Raw genomic sequence first — 18,992 nt, 5'->3', positions numbered from 1 at the left:
GGAGCTGAGGACAGGCAGGAGCTGGTGCTGGCCCTGTTTGCTGCAGCAGCAGCCAGCACATCCTGGTGTTTGAATTCCAGTACTTACCTTTGGTTTATGTTTCTAAGGAAAGCTACAACTGGAGGAGAGAGTTCACCTGAGGAGAACAGGACAGGGCCTTGTCCTTTGGGGGTTTAGTGCCTCTTACCTGTCCCTAGGGCTGCAAGCACAGCAGTAGGAAACACTCCCAAGAACTTGTCTCAGATGGTTTATTAGAGCTTTAGAAAACAGTATGAAATCCAACAAATAAATACCAAATAGAAAAGTTTTATGTATATATATATATAAAAATATGTACACACAAGCCCAACCCTTTCAAGTATTGCACCTGAAGCCAGGCTGCTCCCCATGGGCACCCTGCCAGCCAGGGCTGGGGGATGAGCCTGACCATGGTGGATGAGGAGGAGGAGTCTTGGTCTATGACTGAATTCAGAATTTTAAAAAAGCAAACCTGCCCCTCTCTTAGTCAGACCTGCACGGGGCAAATCCCCTGCAGCTGAGCACTGACACCTCTTACAGAGCCTTGTCAGGCCCTGCTGGACCTGGCCTGAGCAGCAACAATCCTAAAGAAAGTGACTCAGGGAGTACCAGATTTTCCTTCTGCAACTAAATTGTCCAAGCAAAGGAAACCACAGAGCAATGCTGCAGGATTTGTTCTGGTGACAGGGCAGTTGATGGACTGTTGGAGAGTGATCATTTCTCTCCTTGGGGAATGCCAGATTAGTAAAACTCTTCCTGGGAAAATAGATCATATTGGACAGAGTTGGAGCAGGGCCAGCTAATTCCAGCAAGATGGAGATGTTAACTCCAGTTAAAACCTGGATCCACAGTTTTCATCTGTCCAGCACTTGGTACTTCATCATATGCTGAGAGATAGTGAGAAAATACATTCCAGGCTGCATCATGGAGACCACAAACTGTCCCCTCTGGAAATAAACCTGTCCTGGGGCAGGAGGCAGCAGGGACAGAACAGAAGGAAACTGGACAAAACCAAACCCTCAGGTACCCGTGTGGCTGTGAGGACAATGGGATCCAGCTCCTCATATTCCACTACTAAAACACTGTGATTTCAATCTCAGCCTCCTGAGCTGTTTCTCTGAGTTCACAGCAGATCCTGTCCATCTTCTCAAAGGCTTGTCGGCCTCTTTCCCCTGTGAAGAGAGAAAACAGCCCCTGCTGAGGGAGAGGCAGGAACCCCCTGAGGAACATGGCCCTCTGGGGATACTCCTGTCGTGGCCTTGCTTGGAAGGAAGGACTCCATAGTGACAAATACATCCCTCAGGGAATAGTTTTCCAAAACCTGCTATAAGCCACTATGGAAAAATCAGTCAGTCCTCCTGCAACTATTTCCATGAGTAACAGTTTGGAGCATCACAGCTGGAAAACTTGTCATGCACATGAGCCTGAGTGCTTCTGTGGGGCAAGGCTGGAGATCCCCAGAACTAAGCATGGATCCAGGTGGGGTTGGGGAGAACAGAACAGGGAAATGATTGTCTCCTGCATGACCTGGCTGTCCTCTGGCAGGATTTCTCCTGTTGAACCCTCAGGAGAAGCACAAATACTGGGCAGTAGGAGATGGGGAGCACTGACATTTTATCAGGTCACCTCCACTGTCAATCTACTTGGATTCCAGTGAAGTAACAAGTAACGAACCAGCATAAAACCTTCAATCCTTATCTATGACCTTTTCAAAAGGTTCAGTGGTTCCTAAAGCACTTAATCCTTCAGGATCTCCTTGGTCTGGTTCTATAAACTTCAGTGGGGGCCCTTGGCTGTTATATGTGATGTAAAGTTTATCTCCATGGTATGAAACAGCTGTTCATGACATATTTCCGTTGTCCTGGATGTGTTCAGGCTGAACTTGAGGCCCCTCCTGGTCCTGCACTATTTCACATGACTCTTTCAGACCATTTTAAAGCTATACAAAAGCCTTACCAAAGGACAGTGTGGCTTCCCTGGCTGCATTCCTGACTTCCTCTGTTTCAGACTGGCACAAGTGGGCAACCTGCTCAATGCTCTCCACAGCCTGTTGGAGAAGAGAAAAATTTGCCTCAGCAGCTTTTTAGCAGTGTGATGGACATTTTTACAAAGCAACACAGCCACACCAACTCCCATCTCCTCTGACATCCAAATTCCACCAGGACCTCTCTCTTCCCCAACATACTGGGTTGCAGTTACATTTCCTGACACGATCTCCCCTCTGTTACCTTCTCCCCTGTTTTAGGGCATGCGAAAGTTCCAGGGTACAGGTCACTGTAGTGGGACCATTATATCAGTACCACCCAACCAGGACCACCACTGAAAGGGTTAATCCCAGTAGGTGCTTTGCAAATCGACTTTAAGGCCCTGATTTGCTGTTGTGTGGGTACCTGTTTGTAGACATCAGTTCACTCTGTGTGCAAACCTGTTACAGCTTAGGGCTGTTGGGAAGGTTTAAATCTGTGCTGTTTCTTATAACAGCAATGCAAAAAGTACTTTTGTTTTCTGACTCTAAACAGCTATTGTTAAAAATATCCCCTGATTTAACTTCAGATTCCTACAAGTAAATGTTTAGAACTGACTGATACATAAATGTTGCTCATTTATCCACGTGCTGGATGTCCCCAGTCAGACACTGCCTCTTGTCCTTCACCGCTGGCAGTACCACAGGAGTTCACACATTGCTTGTGCTGTGCCTGGCAGACCAAACCCTCCCAGGTGCCCACAGCTCCCTCTCCTGCTGCTGTGGGAATAATGGCATTAATAGTTTGGAACCGTGGCAGCCAAAGAATTCGGTGATGCCCAGTCGCAGTAACCCCTCCCAGCTCCAAACCCAGCTGGACACACTTTGCATCCCTGCCTTGGCCCAGCAGCAGCAGAGCTGGGAGCGCTCACCCTGAGGTTCTTCAGAGCCAGACATGCAGCCTGCTGGAGTCTTGCGTCACAGTCAGATAAAACATCGGTGTAAAACAAGACAGCCTGAATGAACAAAGAGGACAGTAAAACAGAAAGTCGGAAGTGTAATCGAGCAGCCAAATCCGAGCGACAGGAGCGGTTTTACCCCCGTGAAACGGAACAGAGGCAGAGACAAATCACTGGGGCACTGCCGTGCTTAGGCTCGTTCCCAGCTAGAGCAAGGGGAGGGAGGCAGTGCCGCTCCCGGGGCAGCTCCCGGTGGCCCCGCGCTCACCCGGGCCCGGAGGCTCCCGCTGCCGGCGGCCCGGGCCAGGCACGCCGTGGCCGCTTTGCTCACTCGGTGGTTCTCGTCCAGCTGCAGCAGCCCGAGCAGCCGCAGCGTCCGCGGCAGCGGCTGCAGCCTGCTCAGCCTCTTCCCCTTCAGCTTCTTCAGCGTCTTCAGCCTCCCGGGGCACTGCAGCTCCTCGATCAGCATCACTGCAGGGAAAGGACCCAGCCTCACCCAAAGGAAACGCCTCAGCGAGGAACACGAACGCTCCCAGCCCGGTGCCCTTGGCCACACGCTGTTCCCCCGGCCGGTGACGACCCGAGCGTGGCAGGAAGCAGAGCGGGACAGCCGCCCTTTGCCCACGCTGCCTTCTGCCACTGTCACCGTCCCCGTGCCCAGGCTGGGACAGCAGAGCAATGCTCAGTGCCCCTCCACGAGTCCTCTGCATCCAACACAAGCTTGAAGATGCAGCCAATACCAGGACTATTTTAAAATAATTCTTTTCTAATACAGAGAAAGTTTTGAAGTAGTTTCACATGTTGGACAAGACTCCAGTGAGGCACTGGCTGCCTCAGGCTACAAAATGCACGTTAGTAACCTCTGCAGTTTTATTGCTCTTTTCTGTGTCTGAGTCCAGCTGCAATAGTGAACCAAAGCCACAGGCTGAACTCAGTCCTTGGATCCAGCTGAAGGCTGCTCCTGACTTTGAGCCTGCTTTAGCTTCAGAATATCCCAGCACCCACTTTTCAGGGCACTTAAGCCCAACCTTCACATGAGGTCTATTTGCACATGGTCAGATACGGGTCTAGCATGTTTTTCCTGTTCTGATGAAAACTACATGGTCATAAGAGGAAATAAAATGGAAACAAATTGTCAGTGCAAGGGCTGGGCTGTTTCCTGCTCTGGAGTTGTATCTTGAGCAGGAAGCTGGAGGGCACCAGCCCTGCCAGGAGGAGCCAAGCGCTGCCATTACCTTCTTTAGCGAGCTTTGCCAGGTGCTTCTCCAGGCTGGCAATGTGGTGTCTCTCCAGGTAACGATAGAACTGGAACAAAGTCACCAGTTCCGTTTGGAAACGGGGAGAGGGGAGCAACCCATCACAGGTGAGGATCTGCTCCAGCAGCCTCTGCAGCACTGCAGGGAACAGGGAGTAGGACAAAGAGAAAACAGTAGGTTGGTTACATGGAAGCTGCTGAAAACAAGTGAGAGGTTTGGGGTTTTTTAAATGCACAAGGACAATTTTCAGCACTGCACTGAAATGAGGTCAGCGTGGTCTTGTGCTCGTGTGGTACCTGTCTCCAGGTGGCTGGGGTACTTCTCCTTCACTTTGAGCATCATTGTGTATTTCAGTGCATGGCAGAACCTTTCTGCTGAGGTCACCAAGATGCTGCTGCCAGGCTCTGCAAGATCACTCCAGATTTTCAGATACTGCTTCTTCTTTTTAGTCTTCTGAATAACTGAAACCCAACATTTTAAAAAGTCAGTGAGCTCTAGCAGATTTGGGATTTTACATGAGAAATTAGGCAGCAGATGGCCTATCTGGACATGGGACAGTATTAACTTGCATTTGCATTAGAGATGGTTTTGTTCAAAATGGGACATTTACTGCCCAAATGTTCACACCTGCAAGCACTGATGTCACCATGCTTGGGCTGAGCTCCTGAACTGCCATCAGCAGCTCTTCTGCCTCTTATTTTTCATTTTATCCCAGCATCTGAGTCAGTTCCAGAAAAACTTTCTGGGAGTTTAAGTGGTTGCCCTTCTGTCAGCCAAGGAGGTGCCACTGCCAAGGGTTTTCGGGATCCTGCCTCGTGTTCCTTGCCCAGGGCAGAGCTCCGACCTCAGGGTGCTCTGAAACCCTTCACAAGAGGACGTGAAGCAACACCCTGTGGTTCCCCATTTGGACCCTTGACTCCTCACTTTTACCTCCAGACATGAGCTCCTGCATTTCAGACTCCCACACTTCCCCTGTCACAGGGTACCAGACCCTCTGCAGCTCTGCTCCAGGGAACAGTTTATTCTCACATCCTCCAGGATAAAATCTGGCAGCAAATGCTTCCAACTACAATTTGCATTCTTGCTGCTGTATTCACCAAGATGAGAACAAAAGCCTTCCAAGCCTCTCATTGTGCTTTATCATTTTCTCATGTCCAACAGCCAAGGGAAGAATTTAGTAGTGGGAAGACCTGAGATAGAATTCTGTGCCCACCAATCTGTTCCTGCAAGTGGGCACAGAATTGGGGCTGTTTGCTTGCCAAGGAAAAGCACAGATATAAAAGAGGATTTTATTAAGGCTGCTCTGCTGCTCTTTGACTGCAAACTCCACCATCTACAACATCCCTGTTTAAGACCAGTTCAGCTACTCTTTCTTTGAGACAAAGTTCTCCAAATATTTTCCTTCTGTGCAGAAGAAAAAACGAACCAAAGAACCAGCCCTGTTTTTTCTAAGAATCAAGATTTAAAGAGCTGCTTGAATGATGTAAATGTTTGCAAGGAATTTAGAATGAAACTCTCTGGGTCTGGGGAGGCTCAAGCAGACACATCAGGGGTGCACCTCTCCCATCTCCGCATGCCTTGGAGTAAGGCAGGTACTCACTTTTCTCGACAGACAGATCCAGGACATCCCCCAGGACTCGCGTCTGCTCTGACACTTCCTCCAAAATGCTCTCCTGGACAACCTGGGCTACATTTGGTGCCCTCAGTTTCTGAAATGCAACAGACATATCTCAGGAGCTGAAACAAGGGCAGGAGCAAGCTCCAGATAAATGAGGATTTGTTTCTTAGAATCCAGCTTTTAAGACCAGCAAGAAAACCCCAGCTGCTCTCAGAAGGGCCCTTGCCCATCAAACACCTGCTCCCTGTAGTAGCAGTTTTTCATTCATTAAACATTACCCAAGCCAAGCCTGTGTGCATTTGCAGCCTGCTTTGGGCACAAAGGTATTGCTTAGAGCTTCAGCAAAAGGCTTCAGCCAGAGGCTGAAAAGAGGCAGCAGAGTTTGTATGACAAATTCTGTGTGGACACACATGTACAATGCATTTTTTTGTACCCAATTTCCATTCTGAGTCTCTGTGCCATTATAAAACAAACAAAACATATTAACTTCTCCTGTAATCAGAATCAGCATTGACAGCCAGTGCCCTGGAAACCCCCAGGCTGCTCTGTACCTGCAGCAGACCTTTGCACAGCCTCAGGTGTGTTATTAACAGCATGTCTAGGTTGTCATCACCAGTAGTTACATCTCGTGCTTCTGGTCTCATGTCACAGCTCAGGGACTGGAGCACATTGTCATTGTATGTGCTGGTGAGATGAGGGGAAAAAGGAGTTAGAAGTCTCATCACTAAATAGAATTGAAGATGGACTGTCTCAACAGGAAGATGCAAAAGAAACCAGGTGGCTTGGAATGGAAAGCAGCATTTTCTTTAATTGCATTTTATAACCCTTTTTAAAAACATGGGGACACCTTTCTGTGCTGGATTTGATACCACAGCTGTTTCCCAGCCAAGCGTGGCTGTTCTGGGACCCCCTTTGCCCGTCCCACGAGGTGCTGCAGCACATACCTGACACTGCCTGTCCTTATGCTCCCAAACAAGGACAGCTCGTCAGCACTGCAGTCAGCATTCAAGAAGTCAAAACTCTCCAGCACTGTCTCCACCATTAAACTCTCCATAGAGGAATGTTTGTGAGGTGTCTTTAGCTGTTAATGAAATAGAAGCAGAAATGCTGTTATTTGTAGTTAGCAAGCCATTTTGCAGTTGTTCTTTGCTGGTTTTGAAATCATTCCTAATAAAAAAAATCACTTTGTTTTTTTGATTTCATTCTTAACACATCAGGGAAGTCTGCTCTCGGTGCAGCACTCTGACCCCAAAATAATGTTGGCAGTTAAATTCAAAATATGCTTTAATATTTTAATCTCTGTGGATTCCGCTTTATCTCCATGCCTGGTAAGGCTGGTGAGAGCTGATGCTCTCTGCATCCTCTGTCACTAACACAGTATTCACTCATTCCCTGTTTCAGAGCTCAAAGCACCAATCTGGGGGGGGCTGTTGCATTCCAGCACAGCATCCAAGAGCTTCATATCAATAGTGGATTTCATGGGGCCTATACCTTTCTCCCCCCTGGAAAGGCTGCTTTGAGACTACTTGGTTTAGGCTTTAAGCTCTGTTTTTCCAGGGGTTTCACTGGAGCAGGAGGCCAGGGCAGTCGTGTTATCATCAGTTCTTACTCCAGCCTGGATTCCCTCCCCAGCCCTCGTGTTCCTGCTCCCAAACTTGCAGCACAGCCCCTGCCTGCTCTTCTCCAGGACCTTTCCTCTAAGGAAAGAAGTGCTTCCAGCACCGCTGACTTGTCAGACAGCCTGGCCCGCCTGCAGGAGCCGGGGGAGCCTGGACACACGGGGCTTGATGAACTGCTGCAGCCACCTCGAGCTACACCAGGCTTGAAAAACAGCCACAGATTCGAAGCAAACCTAAATGCTGAGGACACGCAGCCCAGGTTCCGCTCAGCCCAGAGTTTCCAAGGACTGCAGCTCCTTGCCGATGCCTCCCCCCGCCGCTCCGCGCCCGGCACCGGGCGGCTCCTGCGCGCCGCCGCTCCAGCGCCTTTCCCGAGCCCCGCCTGACCTCTGGTGGCCAAACTCCCCTGCTGGGGGCCACCGCGGCAGCCCTGAATCAACCCGACCACAGCGGCACGGAGCTCCTTCAGGACTAACAGGGAGAGCTGCACCACTTCCCGAGAGTAAAACACAGCCCTACCTTCAATTTATCCCTCAGAGACGAAACCTGGCATTCCAGTTTCTGCAGCTGGGCTTGCCCCTCGTCACGCGATTTCAGCAAATTCAACACTTCCTGGAGAGTCTTGTCGATTGACTTTGCACGTCCATCTGGTTTGAGGTCATTTGCAGCATTCCAGCTTTTCTGGCTCATGTTTTCCTGCTCTGCCAGACGGCGATTCCGAGCCTGGCTGAAAGAGTCTCTCCTGCCTTTGTGACGGCTTGGAAAAGTGGAGGGGCTACTTGGGAATCCATCCACACATGGAGTCTTCTTCAGGATGTCCAGAGTGGTGTGATCTGGGAGAGGATGCTGCAGCTCTTCTGCTCCAGTCTCTTGAATTATCACCAGTGGCAACATCCTGTGATCCAGGGCTGGAGTTGTACTTCTGGATTCTGCCCCTTTCTGATCCTCAGAGCTGAACGAATCTCCCTCGCTTGTCTCTGCAGGGTTGTGTGGCTTGTTCTTCCCAGGGACATCAAACTCACAGGCAGCCAAGTAGCTCAGAATGCTGGGAGGCTGGCCTTCCTCACCTCCATCCCCTGGGCTCTGCCTCTGCTGCAAAACAGACTGAAAAGAGATCCCCAAGTGAGCCTGGAGACAGCTGGAAAGACCAAGATCCCACCTAGGAGAAGGGACTCTGCTTTCCTGGTTCCCAGTTTGATGCCCACCACAGATTACTGGAGCAGACACCCACACCCCCACCATTCCAGCTGCTGAGCAGAGTTTTGTTGAGGGTTTTTAAAACGTTTTACAAAATCTAAACTAGAACTCAGAAGAATAGGGGTTAAAAGAAAAAATTAACAAAGCCCCAAAATAAACTACAAAGGCCCCGGAGTGCTGCTTTCACATTGCTGGGTGTGCTCCTAAACAGTCTAACCTAACCCAAAACCCAAGCCCTGGGTCTGTGCTTTACCCTTTGCTCTCCCCCATGAACTCACCAGGTAATATCTCTCTCTGAAGCTGGGGGTGTTTGGGGGGGTCCAGTTGTACAACGAGCTCTTCCTGCTACCCACAGAAAACTTGGCAGTACTTCCAGGTGACAGAAACAGGTTCTCTGTGTCAAAGGGGCTGCAGCAGAAAACAAAGGCCCAAGTGTCAGTGAGGGCAGAGAGCACAGAGGTGTTTAGCTGCTGGTAGGATTTGAACTGGGATGTTTAGTCAGCAACACACGGAATAAAAGGAAACAGAAATTGCCTCTCTGACCAGTATCTTTGATTGCTCCAGCAGAGAAAGACACAGGCAAGAAGGCTGTGGTTTGTACACAGAATTCTCAGCACCCTTTAGACAGAAACCTGAGCCAGAGTCTTTGGAAGAGGAGTCCAATGGTCCCAAAGGCTGAGGTGCTCTGTCCTCTGACACTGGTGCTGGCCTGGCACTGGGCAGGGACAGGCACAAAACCATAGAGGAAGGAAATACAGCACATGTAATAAAACACAACTGCCAATTTCCCCCTTGCAGAGCACACACCACCTGGAAAAACCAATAAAAACCCTCATTATCCTTCACCTATTAATAAACAATTCCTTTGGCTGGCAGAGGAAGCCTGTGCAGTGCCACTTGGCAAGTTCTGTGGTTCATACAGGCAGGGATGAGCCAGTTACAGCCCCAGAGGACACTGGCTTAGGTCTGCAAGAGTTTGTCAAGTGCTGCTCCAAAGACTTCCTAATTACCTACTCCAGCACAGCCATTAGTTTCTCCTTTGCAAAGCAGCCAAGGAAAGTCGGATGAATGATCCCCTGGGATACAACTCGGCTAACCAGGAGAGGGAGAACACATTTCAAGTTAAGTAAAGCAAGTTTGGTTTTTATATGTGTTACTTTTTGTTCCTTGCTGAGATTCCTTGTGGCACCAAAAGAAAGTTTGTTTTTCCACTTGAGTATTGGCATTTTGAAAAAAGTGAATTGTTTGCAACAAATCTGCAGCCTCAGTGATATGAATACAACAACCAAAGAGCAGGATAAAGTCAGCCTCATTCAGCTGTACATTGCAGGAGATCTAAGTGATAACAAGGACTAATCAGTTGCAGGGAAATGAATTTCTGCTCTCTAGCAAAAGTTGAAGAGCAGAGTCCCAACTTGCTCTGGCTTCTTGTGTTGCACAGGGACAGTTCTGCAGAGCATCCTGCAGTGCAGCACTCTCTGTTCTTCCTGAGCAGAGAGAATTCTCTGGAGCTCCCCAAACCAGGTTAATTGGCTGAATTAGCCAGTGTCACCCAGCTGGGCTCCATCACAGCCCCGTTCCTCAGAGCCACACGAACAACCATCTGCACTGACTCATGGGCAGAAATAAATTGGGTTTCTGACAGCAAGAGCCTTTTAGCCAAAGCCTGCTGTGTTTACTGATGAAAGCAAATTACTCCTACCCATGGCATTCTTAACAAAAGTCACAGGGACCCATTCCTCAGATTTTTTCATTTTTAGCTTTTAATACAATGATGCAGTAATGCAAAATGACACTTCTAGGAAAGGAACAAGAACAAACAACATCTGCTTTGCCCCTTTGGAAATTCCTAAGAGCTTCCAGCAAAATGCAGCTCTTTAGCTGGCTGCAGACAAGCACATGCTCCTGGTCCTGCAAGGAGTGACTGGGAGAGCAGAGCAGAGGGGCAAAGCAAGAATGGGGTCTGCTCTGGAGCTTCTATTTTCTCTTGGCTCTGAGCTCCTTGGGCACAATCCATCATCTCCCTCCACATTTCTCCAGCAAACAAACCATCACACTGGGACAGCTCCGTGAATCCATCTCTCCCAGCGTTCTGGCACAGACAGAACCCAGTAGCGGATATTCCAGGGAAAAACAGAGGAAGTCAGTCAAATGGAGTGGGATCTCCCCAGACACAGGCTGGAGTTTGAGGCAACCCATAGCTGGGATCTGTCATGCACCAGACTTTGCAAGCAGACTATTGCCTTTAATTGTCACTAGCTTTTCCTCAGTTTGTTTAGTCACTTCCTGAAATCATTGACATAAAACCTCTGCATAGGTAAAAACTATGCAGGAATGTCATTGTTTAACCTTAAATTCTGGAGCAATTACTTTAATGGGGGGTGGCTGTACTGAGAGAAATGGTGGCTCCACATTTCCTGTCCATGTTCCCCAGCCAACATCCACATGCCTGCACAGGATTATCCAGCCACAGCTTTTCGGGAGAAAAAAACTCCATTAAAAAAAAAAAATCTGAAGTGACCCACATCTGATCATCTTTGCTGTCCCCCTTCTGTGCCCTAATCACTCCCCTCCTGTCCAGCCACTCCATGGATTCAATACCCCCAGACCAGATGGGCAGATAGAATTCCCTGCCTGAATTCCACTGCTCACCCTGTCAATCCAGGCTTACATTAATAGAAGAAAAAGCCAATTCTAGTCAAGTGGACTGACTCACTGTTAATGATGAGATTTTTCTTTCACCCACTCAGCCCAGGGGAAAATGCCCATGCAATTCAGCCAAGAGGTGGTTGTTGGGTCTCACCCACCCTTTCCAGCCCAACAAGCACCAGGCTCCAGGTTATCCAGCTTGGCTCAGCACCAGCTGTGAGAGCACAGAGATGCACCAGTGGATCATCGAAGATCCTGCAGGAGCAGCTGCCTCTTCACCTAAGCTTGCATCTCTAAGAGCAAGACTGGCAGTAGGTATGCATCCCAAAATAAAAGCCAGACCTTCTTTTTTACTCTGCCTTAAGGTTTTGTGCTCCTGCTCCAGGAACCCTTGTGAGCCAGGCCGGCACTGCTCAAAGCAGTCACCAGAGTGGTTCTGACTGGATGGTGCCCCCTGGATCCCAGTGTAGGGCACTACTGGAGCTCTGAAAAGAGGTATTAATACAGCCTTCTCTTTATCCTGCATGTGAGACAGAATTCAGACTGTTGTTTAGGTTGGCAAAAACCCCAAAGCCTTTTGCCAAACTGTCCAACAAAGCCGTTCTGCAACGGCCCCAAGCTCATTCACACTCCTCATGGCACAATCTATAAAGGAGCTGAAGGCACTTTTGTTTGAGCCCAGAAGACCAGAGGCCTATTTAAAGAAAATATACATTTAGAAGCAGAAGAGAGAGCTACATTTGGATTTCTCACAAAGCAGGTCTAGACTGAAAGCTTGCCCCTCATGGAACTTTGGGTAAATCAGATGGATTTGTTTAGTTATTCTTAAATCAGAGAAAAAAGCAGCTGTTATTTTGAGTGCTCTATCTTTGAAAACAGAAACACCCTAAGTTATCACCACAAAGCTCCTCTTTTCTGTAAACAACCTCAGCAGACTGTCAGAGAGGAGAGGCCAGCTCTGCACAGCAATGCTCTGGAGAATCCACTTGGTGGGATCCCAACGCATCTCAGGAAACTTAAACACAGCAGAGACGCAGAGCTGGAGCTCTCATGTGCTGAGAAATTCCAAGGGGGGATTAACTCCCAAAGAAAATGAGTCACCACTGCCCCGCTCCCAGCTCAGCTGTTGCCAGCTCCAAGGGCTGTGTGATGCTGTCCCAAATCCCACGGACGTGCTCCTCTTGCCAGCACAAAGCTGCACTCTGAGCTGGAGACTGCAGCCAGAGAGTGTCAGCAGCACTGGGATGGGACTTTTCTAGAAAGTTTTGCCTCAAATACAATTTGCTTTGGGGATTCAGGTTATGAGGAACTGTGCAATATCCCAGAATTGGAGGGGGTTTTCCTCATCCAGTTCTTTTGTAAGAACAGCTTATGTGCATGATTAATTCTGAAGTTCCTGACAGTGAGGACAGGAAGGGAGTAGATCCAGCAGCAGGGAATGAAGGACTCTGCCTGCCAGTGCCACTGCTGGGGGTTCACAAGAAGGGAGCAGAAGTGCTTTCTTCCAGACTCTATATTCTCCATATACTGTGGCCACGGTCAGATCTCACGAGGAAAATGCATCATGAACAGGGGCAGGCAAAACTCTGTCAAGGTGAGTTCATTTCTTGCTGGCCTCAAGAGATTTGTGTTTGAAAATAATTTTCAGGTGCTGTGGCAGGGACACATTTTTCAGCCCAGTTGCAGGCACAAGTGTCAAGGACCACTGCACACGCAAGGGACACTCAGAAAATGGTACTGGATCAATAAGGCTTTACTTTCCCCAGCCCCAGAAATGGAACCAGAGCTATTTCTGATTTTCCTCCTGAGAGCCTGGATGCACAGGGGCCTTTCAGGGAGGGCCTGACAGCAGAGGGGTGTTCAAAGGTCTCTGGGCCATGCAGGGCTGGGAAGAGCCAAGGCTGCAGAGAGCCACGTGCAGAGGGACATGTGGAGAGTGTCCCCATTTCACTGGGCACCTCACTAAGGGGCCAATGTAATCCTGGACAATAGCAAATGCAAACAGGTTAAAAAGTCTTGATTTGTTGTAGATGTCTCTCTTAATGTGGAACAACAGTGCCATAAAGCAGAAATAACAGAACTACCTCAAAACCCTGTGCTGGTGAGTCTGGAGGGAGGAGTAGGTGCCAGTGCACCATCCACAACAGTGAGAATTTACTTTTAATAACAGCATTAATCCACTACAAAAATCAAATTACAAATCTAAAATATAAAACAATTTAACAAATCATAGGCACCGTGACAATGCTCAGCTATTTAAAAGGACATCTGTAAGCAGCTTCCCCGGAGTGCACAAACAGCCTTGTGTCCATAACTACTCACAGCACACAGATGAAGGTGCCAAGTCTTTGGGAAAGCTGCTTTTTTAACAGATCGTGTCTTGGTAATAATGACTGTCCTAAAACTTCAGCTGTGTATTTTTTTCATTGTGTCCAGAAACTGCTACTTTCAGTTTCATTTCATCACCTCTAAGATTATTTTTCATGTTTTGTAGACACACATACATTGCTTGGAGTTAGATCAAATGCTCATTGTGAGGAGCAGAGAGCTTAGTGAGGCCACTGGTGAGGTCCCATGGCTGTGGTGACACCAAAGGAAGAGCTGAAAGGTCATAGGAACAGCTTCTGTCCCTTCCCCTGCCTGCTCCCACCATCAGATCAGGCCCAGGGGTTGCTGTGAGGGAGCACGGGGCTGTTCTCTACCCTGCACCTGCTCTCAGATAGAAAGAGGACCATGATGTTGAATGCAACTCAGGGACACACCTGGGAGCCTTTCATGATTTCAAATGTTTTCTAGCTGTTGCTGTTTGAGGCTGTACTTACTTCCAGAGGACCTCCAGCCGCAGCTTGATGGTGCCCAGCTCAGTTATATCCACAATGATCGCCTGAGGCTTGGTGGTGAAGAAGTTGACGCTGTCACATGTCACCACCCCAACCAGGATGGTGGCCAGGCCTCGCAGCTCTGTCACCTGCAGGGACAGACAAACACATCCAATTCCATCTTACCAGACAATCCTAAGTCCCCTGCATGGAGAGGAGAACAGCCCAGGTCAGATCTGCTCTGAGCCCAACAACAAACCAAACCCTGATACTCAGTTCTGCATTCCCAAACTGCTGTGAGCCACTGTCCCCACAAGGAACATCTCACAGGAGGCTGCCAAAGAGGGGAGGGGCTCCAGGAGCTGGGCACACACAGAGCTGTACAGCATTCACATTTCTAAACCTTCTATGTATTTGTACTGGGCAAAGATTCCTGAGCACAAAGTGGAAAGAGCAGGAGGTGTGGAGGACATTCATCAGCAGACTTTCATAAGCTGACAAAAAGAGTAAAACTATCCTTGTGACACAAAGTAATACAAGTTTTTACAACAATTATGGTAAAACAGGGATCTGAATTAACTTCTCACCTGATCCTCATTGTGCAGTAAAAGTAAAAAACCACCTCATAAACCCATTTCCAAAGGCAGTGCTGGCAAGGTGCCAGAGAGTGTCTCCTGTGTAACCCAGTTCCTGCTGCCAGGGGAGGGAACTCTGCAGGAGCTACTTTAACAGGCTGCCAGAGCCCAAAGGGCTGCACTGGCACAGTTTCCCAGTAGGACAGGATCCAGCACAGCCTTCAGTCTCAGCTCTTTTCAGGCTGACAGGAGTCATGCTGCAGAGCAGCCCACGAGTGCAGTGGCAGTGCTGCTCAAGGATTAACCCCACCTGCCAGGGCAGTGCCAGAACCAAGCGTGGGTTTTCTGTAGAGGAATTTCTCTCCTCCAATAGAGAGCAGTACTACAGGTACTTAACATCCACATTGGGGATGAGAATAATATCTAAATCCACATCTGTGTCTCCACATCCAGCTGCATCCTAGAAATTCCCAGATATTGATCTAGGACCTTTTTAGAAAACCAACCAAACAAAAAACCTGAAACACAACCACAGATCCCAGAACATGGGAAAGCAGATGCACTAATACAGTCACCAGTGCCAGGAGCAAAGGAAAATCAGAAGTCATGTCCCTTCACTAGGCAGAACATGGATTAACTGCCATTTTTTACATAGCTAGAAAAAGAAAACCAAGAATTCTGAGAAACCCTTGGTGGTCTAAGGGGGAAGTAGCAGAAGACCTGTTAACCCACTGATTCCAATCCAACCATTATACACCACACCTTGATTTCAAACTTCTCATGCAGATTGGGTATAAAAACCTTTTCTTCCTCATCCCATATTTGGCTGTCATCAGTCTCAATTTTGCCTTTCAGCCTCCATTTTTGGCGCCCCAGTCGCACAAACACCTGGAAATCACAAAGAAAAGAGCCTGTTGGGTCAGCGTGTCCCAGACTATTCCCTTCAGTGCACAGGTCCCACACTGTTCCAGTTCTATGGAAGCAAAGCTGCTCCCTTGATCACTGTACACTGGGAGCTTGGATACAGCCAGAAAACTGGAGACAGGAATTGGGGGTGCAGGCTTCAAGTCAGCACCCAGTGCCACGTCCCACCCACTGGAGAAGAGCTCAAACCACACTGCACTGCAGGTGGGGTGGTGCTGAAGTACCAGGACACTGGAATTCACTGGGAAAGGTCAGGAGCAGGAGAGCACCCAGGGAGACACTGAGTGCATTCACATCACACCAAGGGCAAACTTCCAAGAAACAGGCAGCCACTGCTATTTGATTCCAGGGCAACTCTGAAGGCAAAGCCCTGGCAGCTGGGTTTGATAGGCAATCACTGGCATCATTTAAACCCTCCTGTAACACCCAAATCACATCTAATCCCCTCTGTCCCTCCCCAGCCTCCAGGGGCACAGTGAGTGGGCCAATGCTCTGTTCTCCTCACAGCAGAGCATGGATTTATCAGAGTCTGGCTCCTGCTCTCCATGTTCCACCCCTGCCCTCCTGTGCTGCTCATGCACTCTCACTCCAGGAAAAGAAAGGACAAAATATATAAATATGTTATATACTGCACCTCATACTGGTCCCCAGGGCAGAGACGTGCAAAGCCCACCAGCCCTGAAAAGAGAAGGAAAACTCCCAATGTTTGTAAGGTTTACAAAGCCCCCCAACACCTCAGCCTGCAATGAATCAAGTGACTCTCTGGGTAATGCTCCCTCTTGTCCTCAGCTCCGTGCAGAAACTACACCACCAGCCCAGTACACTCTTAAAAGGAGAACATTGAATTGAGCTGAAGAAAGAAAGCTTGTCAGCTTTGTATTCAAGTATAAAACACCATAGCAGGTCTGTTTTACAGCACTGGAGCAAAATAACTTTACCAAAATTCTACCCAAGGTCTCACTGAATAACTAGACTCTCAGTGGATCAGATTGCTACCCAGAAACCCCAAATGAACAGATGAGTCTTGAAGGAAAGGAAAAAGGAACCTACCTTTCATCTTCACATGAAACTCTCCCAAGTGGACCTCCAGTGCCCCCTCTATAAAGCACATGTCCTGAAAGAAAGACTGCACAGTCACCAGCACTGCCAAGCACTGCAGAGGAGCTGCTTCCCCACACATGCCATTTCTTTTAAAGGACTTCATTCCTTTCATTTATTTTTTTTTTAAAGGACATACAAACATTTTCACCAGTAAAGGGAGATAAAAGTAATGTGAATGGATTCTGCAAGACAGAAAATCTTCCACAGAAGACCAGAACTCCTTGAGCTCCTCACTGTCAGTTACCTTCCATCACTGGTTTTGTAAAGATAGCATAGCTCATTCCTTCAATTCTCATCCCACACTTCCAGTGGAAGACATGAGACCCCAATATTAAGGATTTTTCATACAATGTACCTGTATTTTATTCACACATGCTTTTAACCCACGCCATTAAAAAAAAAAAAGCCAGCAGCAACTCCCAGTGCACTCTTTGTGAAGGAGCAGTCAGGTCCTGCTTACAAGTGTGAAGGATTTCCTACCTCTGTGCACTCCTGGACATTCTTGTAGAGCTCCACCAGGCTCTCCCTGGAGGCTTTGGTGGAAGGGGACAGGGAGAAGGCCTGTTTCATGTTGGTGGCCCCATCCCGCAGTCTGCACTGGATGCAGTAAGCTTCATAGAGTTCTTCCACCTTTGGAACATGGGAAAGAAGGAGCTGGAATTACCCTGGCATAGTTAAGGAGTTTTGGAAAAGAACATCAGCAGTGTTTCCTGGCCAAAAAAAAGCAACAACCAAACCAAATCCCCTGTCAGAGCACTGCAGGATGCTGCAACTCCTGCATTTTACAGAGTGCAACAGTTTTCTCCTCAATACCCCTTGCTTTTTTTCAGGAATACCATCAGCTCTGCTTTTACCAGAGTAGAAGACAAGGAGTAACACTTTGCTCACAAAGATTGCAGAGCAGGAAACCAATTCCCTCAACACAGGCTCAGCCCCCTGCTGTGTTAGCTGTGCCAGAGGAGAGGTTCCAGCCCTCTGGAAGCGCTGGCAGACAGCAGACACAGAACCGCCCCTGTGGCCCCTCCTGGGAAGGGGGGAGAACACATCAAGCTTCCCAGAGCAGCATTTTCTGAATAAACTGGCAGAGAATGTAAACTGGTTTCACAGGAAAACTCAGGTTGGGTCGTGCCCAACATTCAGCCTGAATAGAACCATTCAGGAAATTAAATAAATAAAAATCCCCTCCTCCTGTAAAAAGAGTGGCTACAGCTTTCAGCAAGTCCCCAGCATTCTCCCCTTCAGAGGAATTATAATCAGAGTATTTTCCATGTGGATAGATCACTTACAAAGCAGTGTGAGCCTTACAGGTACAAGGTATAAACCCCTTACCTTGCTAATGTGAAACTCCAACTTTCTGATGTATCTCTCCACAGAGCGGATTTGCTTTTGAAGAGGGCAGAGAGAGAAAAAGGGACGTGAGAAATTATTTCCTAAATGCATCATTAGGTAACACAGCAGACAGCAAATCACCCATTTTCCTCTCATCCCCAACAGCCTTACCTTATCCAGGTCATAGTAGAAAGCCTGAAAGAGAAACAGCACAGGCTGAGGAGGAGAGCACCTGTATTTGTACACAGTAATGATACCTTCACACATACTGCAAGACTCACTAGAACATCCTCATTTACACTAAATTAATATTGCAAACACTGATCACTGAGCAGACACAAGGAGGTACAGCCCAGTGAAGAAACATGATCTGAAGAACACTGCTGGATGTTGGCAATGAGAAATCCCAAGTTCTCACAACAAGGGCTACCTTGCTTGGGAAAATTCTGATTGTGATGCTTTGCTGGATCCCACCTCAGTGTTTTAACTGGACAACCCCTGGGAGTCCCAGGCGGGAGAAAGCACCTACTTAGTGACTGTATTTAAGTACTTAAACATTAAAAACACCTTACCAATCTAGAGTTCCTTTTTGTATCTTTGTGTCGACCAGAGAGATAATCCAGCTCAGCCTGATGTGCTTCCAGGTATTCACTGCAAAGAAAGCAAGCCCACTGTTAGATTGTCCCAGTGTGGTCATTAGAGATTCTCTGGGGAGGTGTTTTCAGCAGAATGTTACAAGGGATGTAGGAGGAGAATATCAAGTTCTAACACACACATAAATCACAGATCTCCCTCTCAGATTCCTGTAACTATTCCTGCATGACCCCTTCCTGTAAGGCAGCAGAATGGCTCCGTTGTTGAGGAAGCCTCTGCTTACAGTTACTGAGGAGGAAGAACTCACCAACCAACTCCATCTTAGAGAGCCAAAGACTTGCAACACGAAACACTTGCACTACAAACCCAAG

At 48.2% G+C, this 18,992-nt stretch overlaps 1 protein-coding gene across 11 annotated transcripts in view; it reads right to left on the bottom strand.

The window, feature by feature from the left end:
* Nucleotides 1-240: 240 nt before the first annotated feature.
* Nucleotides 241-18,992, bottom strand: part of RIPOR3 (RIPOR family member 3) — a 41,924-nt gene continuing 23,172 nt past the window's right edge. For 10 of the 11 annotated variants that reach the window (XM_069034360.1, XM_069034356.1, XM_069034361.1 and 7 more), the window contains 19 exons: nucleotides 18,600-18,678; nucleotides 18,199-18,222; nucleotides 18,028-18,081; nucleotides 17,179-17,328; nucleotides 16,648-16,711; nucleotides 16,232-16,275; nucleotides 15,436-15,561; nucleotides 14,102-14,247; nucleotides 8,909-9,038; nucleotides 7,953-8,537; nucleotides 6,759-6,895; nucleotides 6,366-6,498; nucleotides 5,797-5,905; nucleotides 4,493-4,657; nucleotides 4,176-4,334; nucleotides 3,209-3,411; nucleotides 2,914-2,997; nucleotides 1,975-2,065; nucleotides 241-1,190 (listed from right to left, as the gene is read on the bottom strand). In XM_069034360.1, the coding sequence (XP_068890461.1) occupies nucleotides 1,093-1,190; nucleotides 1,975-2,065; nucleotides 2,914-2,997; nucleotides 3,209-3,411; nucleotides 4,176-4,334; nucleotides 4,493-4,657; nucleotides 5,797-5,905; nucleotides 6,366-6,498; nucleotides 6,759-6,895; nucleotides 7,953-8,537; nucleotides 8,909-9,038; nucleotides 14,102-14,247; nucleotides 15,436-15,561; nucleotides 16,232-16,275; nucleotides 16,648-16,711; nucleotides 17,179-17,328; nucleotides 18,028-18,081; nucleotides 18,199-18,222; nucleotides 18,600-18,678 (2,581 nt within the window). In that variant the 3' untranslated portion in view covers nucleotides 241-1,092. The other variant, XM_069034367.1, reaches the window with a different exon arrangement.

The sequence above is a fragment of the Aphelocoma coerulescens genome, chromosome 20 (assembly GCF_041296385.1).
Source record: "Aphelocoma coerulescens isolate FSJ_1873_10779 chromosome 20, UR_Acoe_1.0, whole genome shotgun sequence".
Classification (NCBI taxonomy): domain Eukaryota; kingdom Metazoa; phylum Chordata; class Aves; order Passeriformes; family Corvidae; genus Aphelocoma; species Aphelocoma coerulescens.
This window is presented reverse-complemented; position numbering and strand designations above follow the sequence as displayed.